General features: G+C 44.0%; 1 protein-coding gene across 1 annotated transcript in view; it reads left to right on the forward strand.

Annotated features, from left to right (window-relative positions):
• MFSD2B (major facilitator superfamily domain containing 2B) overlaps window positions 1-21,386 on the forward strand; it is a 138,213-nt gene that overhangs the window by 25,059 nt on the left and 91,768 nt on the right. Inside the window, exons 2-3 of the mRNA XM_033937131.1 lie at window positions 2,702-2,827; window positions 3,783-3,907. Coding sequence (XP_033793022.1) covers window positions 2,702-2,827; window positions 3,783-3,907 — 251 coding nt within the window. The remainder of the gene's footprint in view (window positions 1-2,701; window positions 2,828-3,782; window positions 3,908-21,386) is intronic.

Below are 21,386 nucleotides of genomic sequence, written 5' to 3' on the forward strand. Positions count from 1 at the left end.
AAGTTTTTTTTCACCCAAAGGGTCGTGGACACCTGGAATGCGCTACCGGAGGAAGTGATCAGGCAGAGTACGGTACAGGGATTCAAACAGGGATTGGACGGATTCCTGAGGGATAAAGGGATCGTGGGATACTGAGAGAGGTGCTGGGATGTAACACAGGTATAGAAAGCTAACCAGGTAATAAGTATAGAAACCCAACCAGGTAGTGCATGTGCAAGACCGGAGGGTTAGGACTTCGATGGGAAGATAGGACTCAATGGGAAACCAAGGTGGCAAGGGGGCCCCTTCTGGTGATTCAGACAGGTCGTGACCTGTTTGGGCCGCCGCAGGAGCGGACTGCTGGGCAGGATGGACCTATGGTCTGACCCGGCGGAGGCACTGCTTATGTTCTTATGTTCTTATAACAAAGCAATCATAGAGTCAAACTAGTTTACATTTACAATTTAGGTGAGGGAAGGACTAGAAGGAGATATACTAAGATGGATAGGCAAATGGCTGGAGAACAGAAGGCAGAGAGTGGACATAAATGGGAAGTTCTCAGACTGGGAGAATGTGACTAGCAGTGTGCCCCAGGGCTCGGTACTTGGGCCCATCTTATTTAATATTTTCATCAACGACCTAGAGGATGGAACATCCAGTGAGATCATCAAGTTTGCAGATGACACCAAGCTATGCCGGGCAATCAAATCGCAGAAGGACAGTGAGGAACTCCAGAGTGACTTGAGACGATTGGACAAATGGGCAGATAAATGGCAGATGAAGTTTAATGTGGAAAAATGCAAAGTGATGCACTTAGGCAGGAAGAATAAGGAACACAAGTATAGTATGTCAGGTGCAACTCTGGGAAAAACCGAACAGGAAAAGGACTTGGGTGTATTAATTAATAGGACCCTGAAGCCGTCGGCACAATGCGCAGCGGCAGCGAAGAACACAAATAGAATGCTAGACATGATAAAGAAGGGAATCACGAGTAGATCGGAGAAAGTAATAATGCCGCTTTATAGAGCGATGGTCAGGCCACACTTGGAATACTGCGTCCAGCATTGGTCTCCATACCTAAAGAAGGATATAAAAATGCTGGAGAGGGTGCAGAGACAAGCAATGAAGCTAATAAAGGATATGGAGAACTTGGAATACGAGGAATGATTTAAGAGACTGGGATTGTTCTCCCTTGAGAAGAGGAGACTGTGAGGGGATATGATCGAGACTTTCAAAATAGAGCAGGAAAAAAAATTATTTACAATGTTCAATGTGACGCGGACAAGAGGACATGGACTGAAGCTAAGGGGGGACAAGTTCAGGACTAATATCAGGAAGTTCTGCTTCACGCAGTGAGTGGTGGACACCTGGAATGCTCTCCCGGAGGAGGTTATTTTGCAGAATCCACCATTCTAGGATTTAAAAGCAAACTAGATGCACATCTCCTTGCGAGAGGCATAGAGGGATATGGGTGACTAAAATTACATCAGGTGTACACCTGGCTGGGCCTCCGCATGTGTGGATCGCCAGACTTGATGGACCGATGGTCTGATCCGGAGTTGACGCTTCTTATGTTCTTATGTATGTTCTAATAGTGAGTCTTTGTAGGTTACGATCCCTTTTATTGGATAAGAAAGATATTGTGGAATATGAAGAAGGGAACCATTTGTTCTCCAAAGCTCAAGAACTACTCTCACTCCTCTTTTGATAGGCAATAAAAGGCATAGCAACTTAAAACAGTTCCTGTTTTCTCTAACTTATAACGGCTACTAACAATGTAATAGGGTGAAGTTACCTGTCACTGGCATTCCACCAGAGGGAACCTGTGCACTAGAGCAGTAAGAGAGCCTAGCTAATTTGCATAAGAAATGCAAATGTTGCTGGGAGTGGTCCGCCCCGAGCTCCATCTTAGTGAGGCGCCAGCACCCCTCCTCCTCTCCACCCACCTGCTCCTCCCCTGCCGTATGCGCACCTTCACTTCCCCCCTCCTCTCCCCCACTGTATCTCTCTATATTTTGGCTGGTGTGAGCAGCAACCCCCAACCTGCTGCTCGCATCAGCTCTCCCTCTTGACATCACTTCCGGGTCCCACACTTAGGAAGTGACATCAGAGGGAGAGTTGATGCCGATGTGGGCAGCAAGTTGGTGATGCTGTTCATGCCAGGGAAGTTAAGAGGTACAGGGTAGGGAAGGGGTGTGCATGCATGGCAGGGAAGGAGTGGGGAGCAGAGAAGAGGGGGGAGGGTACCTTTCACTCTCGCTACGCCACTGTAAGGGTCTAAAATCCAAGAGAATATTTTCTACTCTTTTTTTTTTTCATATCGCAGCAAAGCTCTGGAATGTATTGTCTGTATACATAGTCCTCAGTACTCATTATGATTCTTTTTTTGTAAGCTCATTAAGACTATTTTATTTATGAAATATATACTTTTTAATTAGATATCAAAATTAGTGGACCTTATTAATTTAGTTTTATTTAATATTTTTTGATTAGATTAATATGAATTTTGTTGTATGTACATCACAGACCTTTTTGCTGCTTCTCTTATGTTATGTAATGTAATCCACTATGAACTAAAATTTGGTGTAGGCAGAATATAAATAATGGGTAATGTAAACTTCAAGCGATACATTGATATAGAAAGGAATATGAATTTTTTTATTTTGAATGGATATTTTTTTAATTTATTTTATTTTGAATGAATATTTTGGTTTTTTTGCAGATCAAGAAGGAAAAGAAACTCAGTATCTTGAGCAAATTATGTTATGCTATTGGAGGAGCCCCAAATCAAGTGGCAGGAAGTGCTTCTGCATTCTTCCTGCAGATCTATTTGTTAGATGTTGCTCAGGTAAATAAAAAATACATTATATGATGCCTTTGATATTTTTTTTAAGTTAAAATCTGCCTTATTTTTCTCATTTTGCAATCATCCTTTTATCATAAAGTTGACTGATCTTTTTGAGATTACTTCATTAAAATTTTAGGGCCCCAGGGGACCCAGGCCCATATCCCACTCTAACTAGTATACTTATGGTAGAAAGTATGAGCCCTCCAAACTCACCCAAAACTTACTGTACCAATAGGTGACACCTGCAGGCATAAGGACCATTGGAGTGGTATACAGTTGGGTATAGTAGGCTTTGGGTGAGTTTTGGAGGACTCATCATACAATGTAAGAAGGTTATGATGAAATGTGTACCTGGGATCTTTTATGTGAAGTTCACTGCAGTTCTTCCAAGGGTGCCCTACTGCTCTGCTGGGATATCTATATGGCCGGTCTGCTAAGAATGCTGGCCCCTCCTACATCCCAATGGCTGGTTTTTGTGAGTTTTTTATTTGGACTTTTTTTTTTTTTAAATCAAAAATATTTCAAGAATATAGACATACTAAGGACAAACGTATCTAGGCAATGGCCATTTTTTCTACTGGATTATTTGGACATTTTCCCCAAAATGTTCAAAATCAGATTTAGATGCCATATTGAAAATATCTCTCCACATTATTTTTCATTGGCATTTCTGTCTAAGCAAGGATTAAAACCTGATTAAGGTATCCTGCTAAAATCAAGGGGCTCCCCCCCAAATCTAAATACTTCTTAAATAATAAAAGAAATCATGATTCATATGTTAAGAGTGCATGCATTTCCCCGTATTATTTCTTTCCTTTATGTGATTATATGCAGTATTATGTTTCTGCCTTCTGAATTTTTATTTTTATTTTATTATTAGTATTGCTACTCCTGCATTTGTGTATGTTTTCTTGGACATAGAAAGTTGTTGGGTTTTGTTTTGTTTTTTTAACAGATTACTCCACTTCAAACCTCTTTGGTATTGTCTATTGGAAAAGTGTGGGGTGGAATTACAGATCCAATTGTTGGTTATTTTATTAACAAAAGCAAATGGACAAGAATTGGTCGTCTAATGCCATGGTAAGCAGAAATTTGTTTTCTGATTCAATAGAGCTGTTTTAATTAAATATAGAAATTGCATTTAGCAATAAACTTAAGCTAAACAAATATTCTATTCGATAAATACCATCCAGGCAATTAGAGCTAGAACAGTACATTATTTTGGTCCCTTACCACAGAGGGACTTAATATACTACCTTTCTGTGGGTACAATCAAAGCAGTTTACATATTATATACAGGTTCTTATTTTGTACTTGGGTCAATGGAGGGTTAAGTAACTTGCCAGAGTCACAAGGAGCTGCAGTGGAAATCAAACCTAGCTCCCTCTGCACTGACCACCTTTGCACTGACCACCAGACCTCTCCATACCAGTCTTCTGAGTCCCATTGAAAAAAGCATGGACTAGACCAGTGTTTCTCAACTTCTTCAAGCCAAGTACCCCCTAAGTCAGGGGTTTCAAAGTCCCTCCTTGAGGGCTGCAATCCAGTCGGATTGTCAGGATTTTCCCAATGAATATGCATGAGATCTATGTGCATGCACTGTTCTCAATGCATATTCATTGGGGAAATCCTGAAAACCCAACTGGATTGCGGCCCTCAAGGAGGGACTTTGAGATACCTACCCTAAGTCTAACAAATTTCAACCGAGGGTCACCAACTGCCCAAGCTCCGCCCCAGACCCTGCCCCATTACTAACTGTAATGCAATTTAGAAACATAGAAAAAGACGGCAGAAAAGGGCTATAGCCCACCAAGTCTGCCCATTCCAAATACCCGCCCCCTGGTTTCACTCCCTTAGGGATCCCATGTGAATATCCCATCTTCTCTTCTATTAATTTTTCATATGCACACAGTATACACAGCGGATATAAATTCTCAAAACTGACAGATTTCAATCACTAAATTAAAAATAAAATCATTTCCCCCTACCCTTGTTGTCTGGTGATTTTATTTTTCTAATCATCTTATCCCAGGCTCTGGTTGCACTTCCTTCTAACTGTGCTCTTAACTGTGTTTCCAGGGCCTTCTTATCCATTGACTATTTTTCTCTCCTTCACTTTCTGCCCTGCATCCATCTTTGGCATTAACTTTTAACATTCAACTTTTTCCCATTTTTCTGTTTTCTTCTCAAAATCTACTTTTCTGTCTTCCCTTCCTATCTCTCTCCTCTCCCATGGTCTGACATCTTTCTCCTTCCCTCCCTTCCCCCTAGTAGTTTGACACCTCTCTCTTTCCCTCCCTCCTCCCAGTGGTCCAACAGCTCTCTGCTTCCTTCTCCCTTTCCACAGACTGGCATCTCTCCCCTCTCCTTCCCGCAGTCTGGCATCTCTCTCTCCCCTCCTTCCCTACCATTCCCTGGTCTAGCATCTCTCTTTTTCTTGAGTCATCTCCCCACCCAGTGTAACATTTCTGTCTCCCTTCCTCCTTTCTACCCCCTGAAGTCCAATATCTCCCCTCTATTCCTCCTTTCTGGCCCCCCTCCCAGTTCAACATTTCTCCCTCCTTTCCCTCCACCAGGCCAACAATTTATTTCTCTTTGCCTCCTGCATGCTTCCTCTCATCAGGTCCTCATTCTCTCCCCCAACCAATATCTCTCTGTCCCTCCCTCAGTCTAACTTTTCACTCTCTGCCCTCTCCCCTCCCTCTGAGTGTGACATTTCTCTTTCCCTCCTTTATGCCCTCCCCATCCAACAGCTCCACTTCTCTCCATGAGTCCAACACTCTTCCCCACTTGCTTCCAGCATCTGCTCCCCCCTCCACTTCCATTCAGTCACTGTTCTCCAATCGCCGATCCACGGACCGGTGCCAGTCCACAGGAAATTTCTGCCGGTCTGCACAGGGCCGGCAAGATTAAGGTGATCATAGGTCCCGTTTTCAGACCTCCTGTTCTTTTGTCCCCACACACAGCTTCGGGACGCCGAAATGTCCCGTTTTCAGGGACAGCGTCCCGAAGCTGTGCTCGGAGACAACAGGATAGGCATTCATTTCCTGTCCCTACCTGTAGCGCAAAAAAAAAGCAGCCTCCCTTCTTCCTTTCACCCAGTCCGCTGCTATCTTACTGCCCTGCTGCTGCTGTTAAAGCCGACAGGAAGTCTTCTTTCCAACGTCAATTCTGACGGCGGAGAGGACGTTTTGGGCCAGCCAATCGTTGCCTGGCTGGCCCAGAACGTCCTTTTCGACGTCAGAATTGACGTCGTAAAGAAGACTTCGTGTCGGCTTTAGCAGTAGCAGCAGCAGGGTGGTAAGATAGCAGCTGACCCGAGGAAAGGAAGGAGGGAGGCTTTTTTTTTTTTTTTTTTTGCGCAGCAGGGAGGGAAGGAGGTAGGAAGGCAAGCAGGCTGGCTTTGGCCAAGGAGGTAGACAGGCAGTCAGGCTGGCTTCGGGGTGGGGGTGGGACAAAGTCTGGAAGGCAGTGAGAGGGACATAGGAAGGAGGCACTGGGGGCACTAAAGACATGGGAAGGATGCACTGGGGGCACTGAAGACAGGAAGGGGCACTAAGGACATAGGAAGGAGGCACTGGGGGCACTAAAGACATAGGAAGGAGGCACTGGGGGCACTAAAGACATAGGAAGGGGCACTAAGGACATGGGAAGGAGGCACTGGGGGCACTAAAGACATGGGAAGGAAGCACTGGGGGCACAAAGGACATGAGAATGAGGCACTGGGGGCACTAAGGACATGGGAAGGAAGCACTTGGGGCACTAAGGACATGGGAATGAGGCACTGGGGGCACTAAGGACATGGGAAGGAGGCACTGGGGGCACTAAAGACATGGGAAGGAGGCACTGGGGACACTAAAGACATAGGAAGGGGCACTAAGGACTTGGGAAGGAGGCACTGGGGGCACTAAAGACATGGAAAGGAAGCACTGGGGGCACTAAAGACAGGAAGGGGCACTAAGGACATGAGAAAGAGGCACCCGGGGCACTAAGTACATAGGAAGGAAAGAGGGAGGGAATAGAAAGGGACAATTCTTGGGCCTGAGTGCAGAAAGAAAGAAATGAAAGAAAGGATATACAGACAGAAGGAAATGCAACCAGAGACTCATGAAATCACCAGACAGCAAAGGTAGGAAAAATGATTTTATTTTCAATTTAGTGTTCAAAACGTGTCAGTTTTGAGAATTTATATCTGCTGTCTATATTTTGCACCATATTTGTCTATTTTTCTATAGTTACTGAGGTGACCGAGCTCGCGGAGATGGGGCGGAAATGGGGTTTTTAAATTTTAGTCCTAGTAGTTTGCCAGTCCACAAAATAATTATTTTATTTCTGCCGGGTGTAAAAAGGTTGAAAAACACTGGTCTAAGTCACAAAAACCCACCTAAAGTCACCAGATCAGCACTACAAACACATAAAACAGACCCCCACACACTACCCCAGTGATCACCGACCCCCCTCCCCATAAAAATATTAATCACACCTTTAAAATTCAGCCTCCAGACCATCATCACCTGGCCGCCTGGCATAGGAAAGCCTAGTCATCCAGCACAGAGGCAGCTTAAGCCGTCTTGAGGGTGGGTTAGGGACTCATGGAGAGGAGGACCCATGCCCATAAGCCCCTGTAATCACTGCATTGATACTTAAATATGTGCACTCCCCTATACACCCCCAAAACCCTTTTTTACTGGCATATAAGTGACTCCTGCAGACATAAGGGCTATTGGGGTGGTAGATAAGTGGCTCTAGGGCATTCTGGAGGTGGTTTGGGAGGGCTCACCATGACCTATAAGGGAGCTGTAGTGAGGAAAAGACATGGTACCCTTTTTGTGAAGTTCACAGCAGTGCCCTGTAAAATACCCCACTATTTAGATGGCATGTCTGGGTGTTCAGTCCATCACTTTGCAGACCCCTCCCTCGTCCAACAGGGCTTGTTCTAGGCGTTTTTGACCTGGACGAAAAGTTGGACGAAAATGTGGTATAAAGATGGACGATGTAGTAACTTGGATGATCAGATCGGTAGAACATATACTTAGACGATTTTAGAAACAAAAAAAATTTTGGACGTATTTTTCGAAAATGTGTCCTAGACTGTTTTTTACTTTGGACGACTTGTGACTTAGACGAAAACGGACTTAGACGTCCCTTTCGATTATGCCCCTCCACATTTTTATAATAAATAAATAAATAGGTATAGGCTGGGGGGGAAAAAGGTTCTAATTAACAACACTGAAAAGAAATCTGTCATTTGGGGTTTATTCCTGAGTTTCAGGTTAGACATGATATGAAAAGACAGAGGGAAATGTTCCTGCATATTCCTGCTAAATATTGCTCCTGCAGTTTACAGATAGCCCAGAATGCCACTGCTAAAATAGTAAAAAAAATATAGCACTCCCCTGACACCCAACTCAGCAGGTTTGGAGTATAATGTTTCATCAAATTTTATGTAAATCATATAGGACTAGATATTATTAGCTTTTAAAGAACTTATACATCCATAGATGAGAAAGCCTCAGGCCTACCACTCCACCGCTGTTACTTTTCCAACCGCGGGAAGAATTACATGGTAACCTTCATCATTGGCTATTCCACATATATCCAATCTTTCGTATAAAGAGTTTTAAATATGCTTAAATACATTTATCAAAAAATATATATATTTGTATATCTCGTTTTTCTTTAAATATAATACTATTGTGCACTTATCTTTGCTTTCGCCAAAGCCCGGGAGTCAGACCACTCCCCTGACATCCAACTTTGCAGGTTTTATCTTATGTTTAAACGATTTTTATTATTCCAGCAGTAAGAAGCAAATACAAACAGTAGTACCATTCAGGAAATAACATTTTCAACAATATAATCAGTTCCCCTCCCATCCCCCCCTCCCCTCCCCTCCCCTCCCCAAGAATCCATGGCCAGTCCAACAGCTGAGAGTGGGAATAAAATCTTAAAGATTCAAAAGTCTACTGTGAGCACGCGGTGTAAGGTCCTGCCAGAAGTGCTCCCACACCTGACAAAATTTTCGACCCGGGCCAAGAGTCAAGTCTCCCACCATGCGTCTCTCCAGTGTTGCGTGCACTATCATTAGGGATCTCCATTGTGCATATGACGGGGGATCACGGGAGAGCCAGTTGGTGAGGATGGCTTTTTTTCCCATCAAAAGGGCTATGGAGATAAATGCTGACATTCCCCTGGGTTTGGGCGAGGCTATATTATAAAATCCAAATAACGCCCTCGGTTGTGGAAGCCATCGCCTTCCCCAAAGCGATGTGGTATATAGGCCAAGATGTCTCCAAACCTGTTGGATTGCGGGGCAGGCCCAAAACATGTGACTCAAAGATGCATGAGCCTGATTGCATTTTGGGCAAGAATGCGACGCAGTAATCCCCATCTGGGCTGCACGTTCCGGTGGAATGTAAAGTCTAAGAACAATTTTCAAGCAGGTTTTATCTTAAACAACTGCCTCAGAGACTTGGGTGAGTCATTGAAATTTCCTCACAAATCAGAATTCATCTCTCCAGCGTTTCAAGCATAAAAATGGTGTGATCATGTCTGGGCTCCTAGCAGGAAATGTCTGTCCTAGAAATGATGTCATAATGAATAATACAACTTTATTGAAACCTTTTTAACTGACAACCAGGGGACAACATATCTAAATGCTGTTATGCGATAACAAATGAAATTATGAAAATGTAAGATGTAAGTAACATGTTAAAAAGATTAAGAAAAACTATGTTCAATAGAATTAAACCCCTACCCACTGTCAACAAAGTTCCACTCAATGAGTTCATTGAAACCCTGAGGATGGACTGATTGTAATTTAAATATCCAATATTGTTCTTTATGAGCCAAACACAAACCTCTGTCTCCTCCCCAGATTAAAGGTAGAACCTGATTAATGACATTGATTAATAACATACTACTCAAGTTGCTCAAATGTATAATGTTGTTGAATATAATGTATTAATAAAGATGCAGTTAAGATATTGGTATTTAAATGGCTCTTATGCTCCATTAAGCATTTTGATTTTTCTGGTAATATCAAAGGGTAAAGTGGATGGGACAGAATTCATCTGTTCGCCTTCCCCTCCCTAAAACTATGTCCCTAAAACATTGGGATATTGTCACGTCATCTAGCATTTCAAGAACATCCTTGCACAGCGTATAATCAAGGATGCAATTTACAGGGCCAGTTGGTTCATTCTGTTATCAAATCACCCACTGAAGATCCTTTTCATTCTGAAGATCCTTTTGATTTTTCTGGTAATATCAAAGGGTAAAGTGGATGGGACAGAATTCATCTGTTCGCCTTTCCCTCCCTAAAACTATGTCATCTCAAAAGGTTCCTTGACAAAACCTTCTCCTTCCAGGTGGCCAAACTAAACTCATGGCTTGCCCAAATTGTACTTGACGCCCCCACCTACCTGGACTTCAGAAAAAAACTAAAAACTCACTTATTCCACGGACATTTAAGTTTACATGTATTGCTTTTATTGCTTGGGCACTGAATCACATATACTACATATGTGAATGTACAATCATTGAAATCTTGAGTCATTAACTCTTTAAGGTACCAGGATGTGTCCATTCAGAAATAGCTTCTGTTTGACAGCAATACTGACATGAACTGCAAAGGGTGGCAGCCTTGAAACTGAAAAGGATCTTCAGTGGGTGATTTGATAACAGAATGAACCAACTGGCCCTGTAAATTGCATCCTTGATTATACGCTGTGCAAGGATGTTCTTGAAATGCTAGATGACGTGACAATATCCCAATGTTTAAAAATGATATGAGCTACCTGTGCTGCAAACTTTGAAAAGCTCAGCACACAGGCAAATTTATCCAGTAGCAATAAAGGTCACTGAGCAAACCAGGCCTTTTTAAATGCCTGTTTAATTATCTTAATGGTTGATGAGTTTATTAGATAAAATGTGAGCTTGATGTTTTAAAATCAAAATCGGTGGTGCATATACGTTGTAAACTTAAATATTGGCAGTGAACATTTTAATCCATATGGGTGATGACTTATAAAACTCAATAAGGTATTGCAGTCCATAGGTTTACAAAATACCAGCATAGCAATGGTGCTTCTATCTTGGAAAACCAAACTGTCAAAAAAATGTGGAGTGGCCTAGTGGTTAGAGCAGCTTCCTCAGTACCCTGAGATTGTTAGTTTAATTCCTACAGCAGCTTTTTGTGATTCTGGGCAAGTCACTTAACATGTCTTCATTGCCCCGGGTACAAAATAAGTACAGTACCTGTCTAAAATATGTAAACTGCTTTGATTGTAACTATACAGAAAAGCGGTATATTAATAATAATAATAATAATAATAATAACTTTATTTTGTATACCGCCATACCCAGAGAGTTCTAGGCGATTCACAACAATTAATAAGATTACAAACGAGGATAACATTGGAATTAACAATTTTTGGAATGTACATGTCATTGAAGTTGACAGGAATTAACAATGTTTGGAGTGTACAGGTCAATGAAGTTGTCAGAATATACAATAGTGTACAATAGGAATATACAAGAGTGTACAATAGGAGGGTAACATTTTTTTATTTATTTTTATTTTCAGGGAAAAAATACCGGTCAGTGAAGTTAATTGGTTTGGAGGGTACAGTAGGAGGGGAAGGTGGAGGTTCATGTGTATTGAATGGAGTAGAAGAAGCGAGTGGGAGTGTTAGGGGTTCTGTCCGTGGAATAAGTGAGTTTTTAGTTTTTTTCTGAAGTCCAGGTAGGTGGGGGCGTCAAGTACAATTTGGGCAAGCCATGAGTTTAGTTTGGCCGCCTGGAAGGAGAAGGTTTTGTCAAGGAACCTTTTGAGATGACATAGTTTTAGGGAGGGGAAGGCGAACAGATGAATTCTGTCCCATCCACTTTACCCTTTGATATTTTGTCATGATGAAAAGTCATAATGAATTTCAAATGATTGTCCAAAGAATTAAGCTATCCAAGGAACTGAAGTTTCAAGTTTCAAGATTATTATGGATTTGATTAATCGCTTATTCAAAATTCTAAGCGATGTACAAAGGAGTAAAATAATGAATTACAATTATCAAGGGGAAACAAACCAGATAAGTACGACTGACTTGTCAAAACATATGGTACAAAAGGAAAAAAATAGGGAAAGAAATACAAGTTAATGATAGTAAGTAAGACGAGTAAGGGAAAAAACAATAGGAAGGGGGAAAACAGTGAGCTTCAAAGAAATTAGGAACTAAGGTTCAGTTGATGCACCTAATCTGATTTTCTAGTTGGTATACCTAACCTAATTTACTCGTTGTCAAATGCATCTTTAAAAAGAAAGCATTTTAACTTGCTCTTAAATCTATCTAAATTATGTTCTTCCTGTACATGAAATGGGAGAAAATTCCATGTTTGGGGTGCTGTGACGGAGAAAATAAATTGCCGCCATGTATTTATGGTTTTAAGTGAGGGAACTATTAAAAGATGTTGGTCAGTAGACCTGAGTAATCTTGTTGATGTATAGGGAATCAATAGTCTATGAATAAAGGCGGGAGTTTTAAAAAAAAAAAATTTTATTTATGCTTTTACAATTTACAAATCAATCCTTGAAAGGAAATATAACAATCCAATAGGAAAAACAAGTACTAATTATATAATAATATAATAAACACATATTGACTATGGCTAAAGTCCACAATTTGAAGGGAGAAGGAATCAATCACTTCCAAGGGTAGTTGGATATAAGAAATTAAAAAAAAACTAAATTAATCAAATAACAGAGTACAGTTGGAGTTATTTAACTAGTGGCCTGCTTGGCTGATTCCATGGAGGTGTCTGGAATTCTTGTGGTTACTTTATCTTCAAGAAAAAATTGCAATTGATCGGGTTCATAAAAAATATATCTATTACTCTGGTAGGTAATGCAGCATTTACAGGGGAACGTAATTGAAAAGTTGCCCCTAGACTCAAAACAGACTGACGACAAGCCAAAAACTTCTTACGTCTGGCTTGTGTCCACTTAGATACATCAGGAAATATAGAAATTTTGAATCCATGAAATTCCACCTTGTCAGTCCTATAGAATAGACGAAGGATTGCTTCTTTATCTTGAAGAAAAACAAAAGTTACCAATAAAGTAGCTCTAGTCATTATTTCTTCTTGAGATATCTTCAACATACCAGTGAGATCCAATTCTCCTGGTACTGCGTTCCCTTTGACTTTATCCTCCTTTGGTAAATTTAGGTAATATCTCTTTTGTAATGGTGGCATATTATTTTCAAGAAATTTCAAAACTGTATTTAGAAAAGACTGAAATAATTCCCTAGGAGATTGAAATTTGGAAACAGGAAAGTTTAAAAATCTCAAGTTCAAATTCCTATTAGCGTTTTCCAAATTTTCAATTTTCCTAGCAAGTAAAGCTTTATCCTTAAGTTGTAGATTAGTAATAATCTTCTCATCTGCCACTGATTTCTCCAATTTGTCCATTCTAAGAGATTGTTGCTGGAGTTTCTCTTCAAAAGTTTTAAATTTACTATTAGAATTTTGTGTAGAAAGAACAATCTGGGAGCATACCTTGTGTAAAGTCTCCATAGTGCTCCATAATGCCTCCATGTCAATCACCGCTGGTTTTATCAGGGGAGCAGGGGTAGCTATTCCGGGGGACTCCTCCATGGGATCCATCTCCACCTTCCCCGCTTCCCGCTGACTTTCAGGTCCTCTGGTTTCCAATGCTGACTGTAAGGAAGTCAGCAAGCTGTGGTTTCCATCCGGGGTCAGGGGTGAGACCTGCAGCGTCGCCGGAGACATCAGTTCCGGCGCTTCCTGTGCGTCTGAGGGCGTCCCCGACATCAACCTGGGACGCGGGGGAACTCCAGGCACGAATGGGCTAAACGAAACATCGCCTTCCAAGACCGAGGTCTGCCCTCCTCGGTCAACGGATGTGCCCACTCCAACTGGGACAGCATACGATGTTATAGCTGCTTGCTGAGTCAGTGAAGTGGAAGAGGAGGCAGGAAGCACACTCCTCTGCTTACCCCTGCACTTAGGCATATCAGGTAAATCTCTGAGGAAAAAAGGTTGAGAAAATTGCCAAACGGAGCAGGAGCCACTTGATAGCTCGACTCACTCCAACACCATCTTGGTTCCTTCTCTGCAGTTAAAGGCGGGAGTTTTATAGAGAAGAGATTTGAAAGTCAATAGACTTAATTTATATGTTATGCGTGTGCAACTGGAAGCCAATGCGCTTCCTTAAGTAGAGGTGTTACATGGTGAAATTTTTTAGCTTTCCTTATGAGTTTAATTGAAGCATTTTGAACGATCTGTAAAAGTCAGATTTCTTTTTGGGCAATTCCTTTAAATAGCACTTTGCAATAGTCAATTTTTGAAATCACCAGGGAATGAATTAGTGAATTAAGTGACTTGGGGTATAAGAATTTAGAAACTGAATGTATTTGACGTAGTCTAAAGAAGGTAGATCTAACAATACTACTAATATGTTCATGATAGGTAAGTTTGCAATCAAAAATAACCCCAAGGATCTTAATACTACTGATCGACTGCAGGATGGAACCTTTAATAGAAATTGGAAACAGGAGCTTATGACCTTCTTTGCAGGGGAAGAGCATAACATTTGATTTGTTAACATTAAGAGCTAGTCTATTTGTCTCGAGCTATTGGTGAATCATTTCAAGTTTCTTATTGATTGCTGTTATTTCAAGGAGATTATTGGAGTCTAGCGGGTGTAGCAGTTGAATATCATCTGCGTAAGCAAAAACGTTAAAGCCAATGGATTGGCATAGAGTCATCAATGGTGCAAGAAAAATATTAAATAACAGGGGAGAGAGGATAGACCCTTGAGGAATGCCGTATGTAGCTGAGAATCACGCCAAAATACTATTGTTAAAGGACATAATCGAGGATCGATTAGTGAAATAGGATCTAAACCAGGAAAGAACCTGATCTGTGATACCAATGGTCTGTAGTCTTTCTAAAAGAAGATTATGATCGATTGTGTCGAAAGCTGCTGAGAGGTCAATGGATATTAGAAGAACAGATTTGTGATGGGTCAAGTAGTAGAGTATGGAGGTGGACATGCCAATTAAGGAGTTTTCCGTAGAATGATGCTGCCTGAAACCTGTTTGATTTGGATGTAAAATATTGTTTTTTTCTATGAACTCAAATATTTGATTGAAAACCACCTTCTCAGTCAGCTTCGCTAGGAAGGGGATATTTGCAATTGGTCTGTAATTTGATTTGACCTCAGGACTGATGTTATATGATCTTTGATAATGGGGTAAATAATGGATTCATTCCAGGCTATGGGCATGATACTTTGCTGAAAACTTTCGTTAATTAGTGCAAGGATGAATGGTCCAAAGATAGTGAAGTATTGTTTAAGGATGAGGGGAGAGATTGTTTCAGCTTGGGAACCCTTGATATTGATGCAGTGGCGTACCTAGCATATGTGACACCCGGGGCCCATCATTTTATGACCCCCCCTCCATCTGTATGAAAAACATGATTTTTAGTAACAAGCAACATGTCACACATGAGTACCTAGGAAAAGGCAGCATCTTACATACTACAGTGAGAAGTACAACAGCAATACACTAGAGAGTTGCGCGGGGACAGAAATCCCACCCGTCCCCACCCGTCCCCGCCAAAGTCCCACCCGTCCCCACCCATCCCCGTGAGGACTCCCACTCGTCCCCACCCGTCCCCGTGAGGAATCCCTCCGTCCCCACCCGTCCCCGCGAGGAATCCCCTCCGTCCCCACCCGTCCCCGCGAGGAATCCCCTACGTCCCCGCCTGTCCCTATAAACTACAGAAATAGTTATTTCATTTAATTATGCTACTGAATTAAAGGCTCTGGTAGAAACCCATTTAAAAATAAGCAAAAAGACTTTATTAATTTGGAAATATTAATTGGGAAGAATACATACTTTGTAAACGGGTTTCTACCAGAGCCTCTAATGTTTATAAATTTTTATCAACACAACTAATATACTACTTTATCCTTAAGCAAAAAAAAAAAAAATAATAATTTTTTTCCTACCTTTATTGCCTGGTTTCTGCTTTCTTCATGTTCTCATTCAATTCCTTCCATCCACTGCCTCTCTTCTCTCTGTGTCTTCCATTTGCTCTGTTACTGTGCCTCTCCCTTTCTCCCCCCTCCCAAATTGGTCTGGCACCCATCTTTTTCCCTCCGCTCCCCCCATAGTCTGGCACCTCTGTCTTCTTCCCTGCCAGCGTCTTCTTCCCATTCCCTCTTCCCCATTTCCTTTCAGTGTCCTTCTCCCCCACCATCTTTCCCATGTCCTGTCAGGCAGCATCCTTCTCCCCTCTCTGCCTTCCCCATGTCCTTTCAGTGGCATTCTCCACCCCTTTGTCTTCCCCAGTGCTTTCAGGGTCCTTCCCCCCCCCCTTTCTCCCGTTTACCCCATGTCCTTTCAGCGTTCTTTTCCACCCCTTTGTCTTCCCCAGTGCTTTCAGCGGCCTTCTCCCCCCTTAAGCGTCTTTTCTTCTCCATTCCACCTTTCCTCCCTCCCTGCCTCCACCTTTGTGGCGCTTTTGCACCCGACCGACAACAGAACAGGCCCGGTCGGACAAATCTCCCTGTCCTGTAGCCGCGAATCTAAATTACCTTCTTACAGCAGCTGGAGTAGTGAAGCTGCTGTAAGAGGTAATTTAGATTCGCGGCTACAGGGCAGGGAGATTTGTCGGCTGGGCCTGTTGTCGGTCGATCGGGGGATCTGACCGGCTGTGCACATTCTCCGGGGCGGTCCGCCCCCTCCCCACTCTTTCGTACGCCATTGCCTTCTTCCTACCTGCCCTGCCGCACACAGCCGACCGGAAGTCTTCCTGATGTCAGCGCTGACGTCGGAGGAAGGGAGGGCTTTGCTTAAGCCCTCCCTCCGACGTCAGCGCTGACATCGGGAAGATTTCCGTTCGGATGTGTGCTGCGACAGGGCAGGTAAGGAGAAGGAGACTACCCTCGCGGCTCGACCAACCCCGCTGCGATCCAACCCCGCAGGAACCCCGCGACCCTCGGAGGCGTCCCCACGGGATCCCCGCGACCCTAGGGGGCGTCCCCACGGGATCCCCGTGACCCAAAGGGGGAACCCGCGGGATCCCCGCGGGTCCCACGGGATTCCCGTCATCCCCGTTCCCGTGCAGCTCTCTACAATACACCCATTGTAAAACTAAACAAGCCAGACTAGTACAGATCAATCCTAACAGAAAACCATGTCTTTCGAACACACAGAACACAGAAAACACCTTCGCCTAGTATGGAATATGTCATCACAAACTAACCCCTCCCCCTTTTGCAAAACTGTAGTGTGGATTTTAGCCACGGTGGTAACAGCTCTGATGCTCATAGAATTCTGAGCATCAGAGCTGCAACCACCACGGCTAGCGCTAAAAAACGCTCCACAGTTTTGTAAAATGGGGGATAAAATAGAAATGAAAAGACAAAGGTTAAATTGAACCAGCAAGAAGCTGGACTCTGCATACAATGCAACACCACAGAAACAGTGACACGTCTCCTAAAGCAATAAATAAATAGAAATTTTTTTTCTACCTTTGTCTTCTGTGGTTTCTACTTTCCTCATCTTCTTGTAACTCTCTTCCTTCCATCCACTGTCTGCCGTCTCTCTTCCCCTATATGGCATCTTCTCTCCTTCTATGCCCCTTCCAGAAACTGTATGCCTCCCCCCAGTGGCGTACCTAGGGGGGGGGGCGGGGGGGGCGGGCCGCCCCGGGTACCAGCCCTGAGGGGGTGTTCCCGGCCTTGCCGCTCAGTCCCCCCCCACGCCCGAAGGACCGCTCGCCCCACTGACCTTCCAGCACACCTATGAAGCAGCCCGCAGCAGGATCGCGCCGTCAGCAATCCCTCAGCTGCTTGGGCGCTGCTTCCTGCGCCGCGGTCCCGTCCCTCCTCTGACGTCAGAGGAGGGGGCGGGACCGCGGCGCAGGAAGCAGCGCCCAAGCAGCTGAGGGATTGCTGACGGCGCGATCCTGCTGCGGGCTGCTTCATAGGTGTGCTGGAAGGTCAGTGGGGCGAGCGGTCCTTCGGGCGTGGGGGGGGGGCAGTAGCTTAAGGTAGCCCGGCGCAGGAAGCAGCTCCTAAGCAGCGCAAAGATAGCTGACGTCGCGATCCTGCTGCGGCTGCTTCATAGGTAGTGCGGGGAGGCCAGGGGGGCGAATGGTCCTTCGGGGTGGGTCGGGGCATCAGGCCTTCAGGGTGGGGCGGGCGGGCGGGCAGGCAGACTTTCAAGGGGGAGGGGGGTGACAGGCAGGCAGGCAGGCCTTCAAGGGGGGGTGCAGGTCTTCGGGGGGGGGTGCAGACCTTCAAGGGGGTGCAGGCCTTCAAGGGGGTGCAGGCCTTCAAGGGGGGGACAGGCAGGCAGGCCTTCAAGGGGGGGACAGGCCTACAAGGGGGGGGGACAGGCCTTCAAGGGGGGGCAGGCCTTTGGGGGGGTGCCAACCTTCAAGGGGGGGTGCAGGCCTTCAAGGGGGGGGACAGGCCTTCAAGGGGGGACAAGCAGGCAGGCCTTCAAGGGGGGGACAGGCCTACAAGGGGGTGGGACAGGCCTTCAAGGGGGTGCAGGCCTTTGGGGGGGTGCCAACCTTCAAGGGGGGACAGGCCTTCAAGGGGGGACAAGCAGGCAGGCCTTCAAGGGGGGGTCAGGCCTTCAAGGGGGGGACAGGCCTACAAGGGGGTGGGACAGGCAGACCTTTAAGGGGGGACAGGCCTACAAGGGGGTGGGACAGGCAGACCTTTAAGGGGGGATAGGCCTTCAAGGGGGGACAAGCAGGCAGGCCTTCAAGGGGGGGTCAGGCCTTCAAGGGGGGGGGACAGGCCTTCGGGGGTGCAGGCCTTCGGGGTGGGTGCAGGCATTCGGGGTGGGTGCAGGCCTTCGGGATGGGTGCAGGCCTTCAGGGGGGGACAGACCTTCGGGTGGGGGGTACAATCCTTCGGGGAGGGTGCAGGCCTTCAGGGGTGGGGTTTAGGCGTTCAGAGGGGGACAGACCTTCGGGTGGGAGGTAAAGTCCTTCGGGGGGTGCAGGTCTTCAGGGGTGGGGTGTAGCCCTTCTGAGGGGGGACAGACCTTCGGGGGAGGGGGATCCTGGTGTAAAAGTACACAGAGGGAGAGAGGGAAGGGGGGGTTCAAAGATACGTGCATATGCCAGACTTTGGGGGTTAGAAATAATGGGTCTAAAAACAGAGGAGTGGGAGAGAGATGGTGCATAATGGGATTTAGGGAGGGAAGGAACAGAAAGGGAGAGAACTTGGAAACAGGGGATGGTGTGGAGGGGGGATAGAGATACTGGATAGGAGGATAGTTGGGAACAGAAAGGGAGAGATGGTGGATCCTGGGGTGGTGGGGAGTTGAGAAAAGGTGAATCTGTGGATGGAGACAAAAAAAAGGAAAGATGCCAGATCTCCGGGAGAGGGAAGGGAAACGGAAGGGGAGAACAGAGATGGCAGACGGATGGTTAGCACGGAGAAAGGAGACCCTGGCAAGCAAGACAACAAGAGCCTGGGACCAACAAGATTTGAATATTGATCAGATAACAAAAGGTAGAAAAAATAATTTTATTTTCTGTTTTGTGATTACAATATGTTAGATTTGAAAAGTGTACATGAGACAGCTTGAAATGGGAACTTTTCTATTTTTGTGAATGGCAAGGCTGAGTTCAGTTAAAATATATGCTTTATAAGAAAATATAATAATGTGTTTTATAAAGTTTATAAGCATTGCTGGCATACTCGGTGAGGTGTTCCTAGTGTTGGTGGTGGTGGTAGCATGTCAGTGTGTTGAGAGGAAGAGGTAGTCTGGGAAATTCTGCTGAGCAAACTCTGGGCCCATTTCCACCCCCAGTTAGTCCACTCCACTCAACTGGTTCACACACTGAGTGGGTCTTTGGGTGTTATTTCTGGGTAGTTGTTTTAGAATCTCTTCCAGTGGTTTGTCAGTATCTCCTTCTGGTCCAAGGAAGGAAACTTTGTCAACCTTAGCATTGACCTTCAGAATATGTTTGTAACAGCGCTGCTTGTGTGGCATTAGGCTATGTAGTGATCGAAAGAAAAAAACAGACCTTTGCACATTTTTGCACTATATGGTGGGTGTATGAGGAGATTCATTTCCTGCACAGTTAAGTCTGTGTGAAGTTACCTTGTGCTGTATTTGACATCTAGCAAGGTCTCTGTTTGGAAGGAAAGATCTAAGCTTAAAAATGAAGTGGCCAGAAGTTATGTTAAAAGTAGATAGTGTAGCTGGTTTTAAGAAAGGTTTGGACAAATTCCTGGAGGAAAAGTCCATTGTCTGTTATTAAGACATGGGGGAAGCGTCTGCTTGCCCTGGATTGGTGCACTCAGCAGCAACAAATACTAGTTTTGGCTGGCTCTTTCCCCGCATTTCTCCTCTCTTCCCCACGATTTAATATCCAGTTCAGGCAGTAAGTAAATGCATCGGCAGGGGGGGTCTGGTAAGTCTTGGGGGCTGGGGATGGAAGGTGAGAATCAGTTCTGTAGGCTATCAGAAATTTGCTTAATTATCTACTCACACAGAAAAGCAGTAAAGTCAATAGGTTCTCTGAGTGGGAACAACCTGTTTGATCTTGCACTCTTGTGATTGACCAATTGTTTATCACTGTTTAATTTATCACATTGATTAATTTGAGCACACCTGAGGTGTCCTATGATGGTGTGCACTGCAGGCAGAGGAGCCTTATTGTGTAAAGCACTGGAGAATTCTCTCCTCTCGCTTACCTCTCACGCTGAGGACACCCTGCTTCAGTATAATCATTTATATGATTTATCTTATAAACATTATTACGTGGTCTTTTCCTCAAGTGCTGAGACATCAGGTTGTTCCCACTTGGAGAACCTATTGATTTTTACTGCTTTTCTGTGTGGCTTTAACATTTTTGCTATTCAGTATACCTAAACTATTATTCAGTAGAAAAAATATGGTTTGTTCAATCAAATCCTGTGTGGACATTGGACTTCTATGAGTGAATGTTCTGCTTGATTGAACAAACTAAATTTTTTCTACTGAATAATAGTCTAGGTACAATGAAAGTAAATAGCAAAAATGTTTGAGTAGATAATTAAGGAAATCTTTTTCATATTGCTTGCTTATGGACTGGGAAAAAAGACTGTTCAAGCAAATGTCTCCAGAACTGCTTTAATGGAAAAATGTGATTTTTTTTTTTTTAAGTACTTTGTGAAATTTATTGTTGTTGTGAAATTTATTGTTATACTTTGTTTAAACTTAAAAAGCGGTGTCATTAACAGTGAATCTAATCGAAAAATCGATTCAACAGGGTGAATCGAATCGAATGAAATATTTTTCTCTGAATCGGGCAGCACTATTGGCTACCATGAGAATGGGCTACTGGGCATGATGGACCATTGGTGTGACCCAGTTAGGCTATTCTTATGTTATGTTCTCATCTGTAGGGGCCTTTGTTTTCACTTCTTATTTTAATGTATTTTTTTCCTGGGAACTTATCAGTGTTTTTTTATAATGGGAACAAAAATGGAAGAGAATTAATGTGTGTGGAATGGGGG

The sequence above is a fragment of the Geotrypetes seraphini genome, chromosome 3 (assembly GCF_902459505.1).
Source record: "Geotrypetes seraphini chromosome 3, aGeoSer1.1, whole genome shotgun sequence".
In the NCBI taxonomy this organism is placed as follows: domain Eukaryota; kingdom Metazoa; phylum Chordata; class Amphibia; order Gymnophiona; family Dermophiidae; genus Geotrypetes; species Geotrypetes seraphini.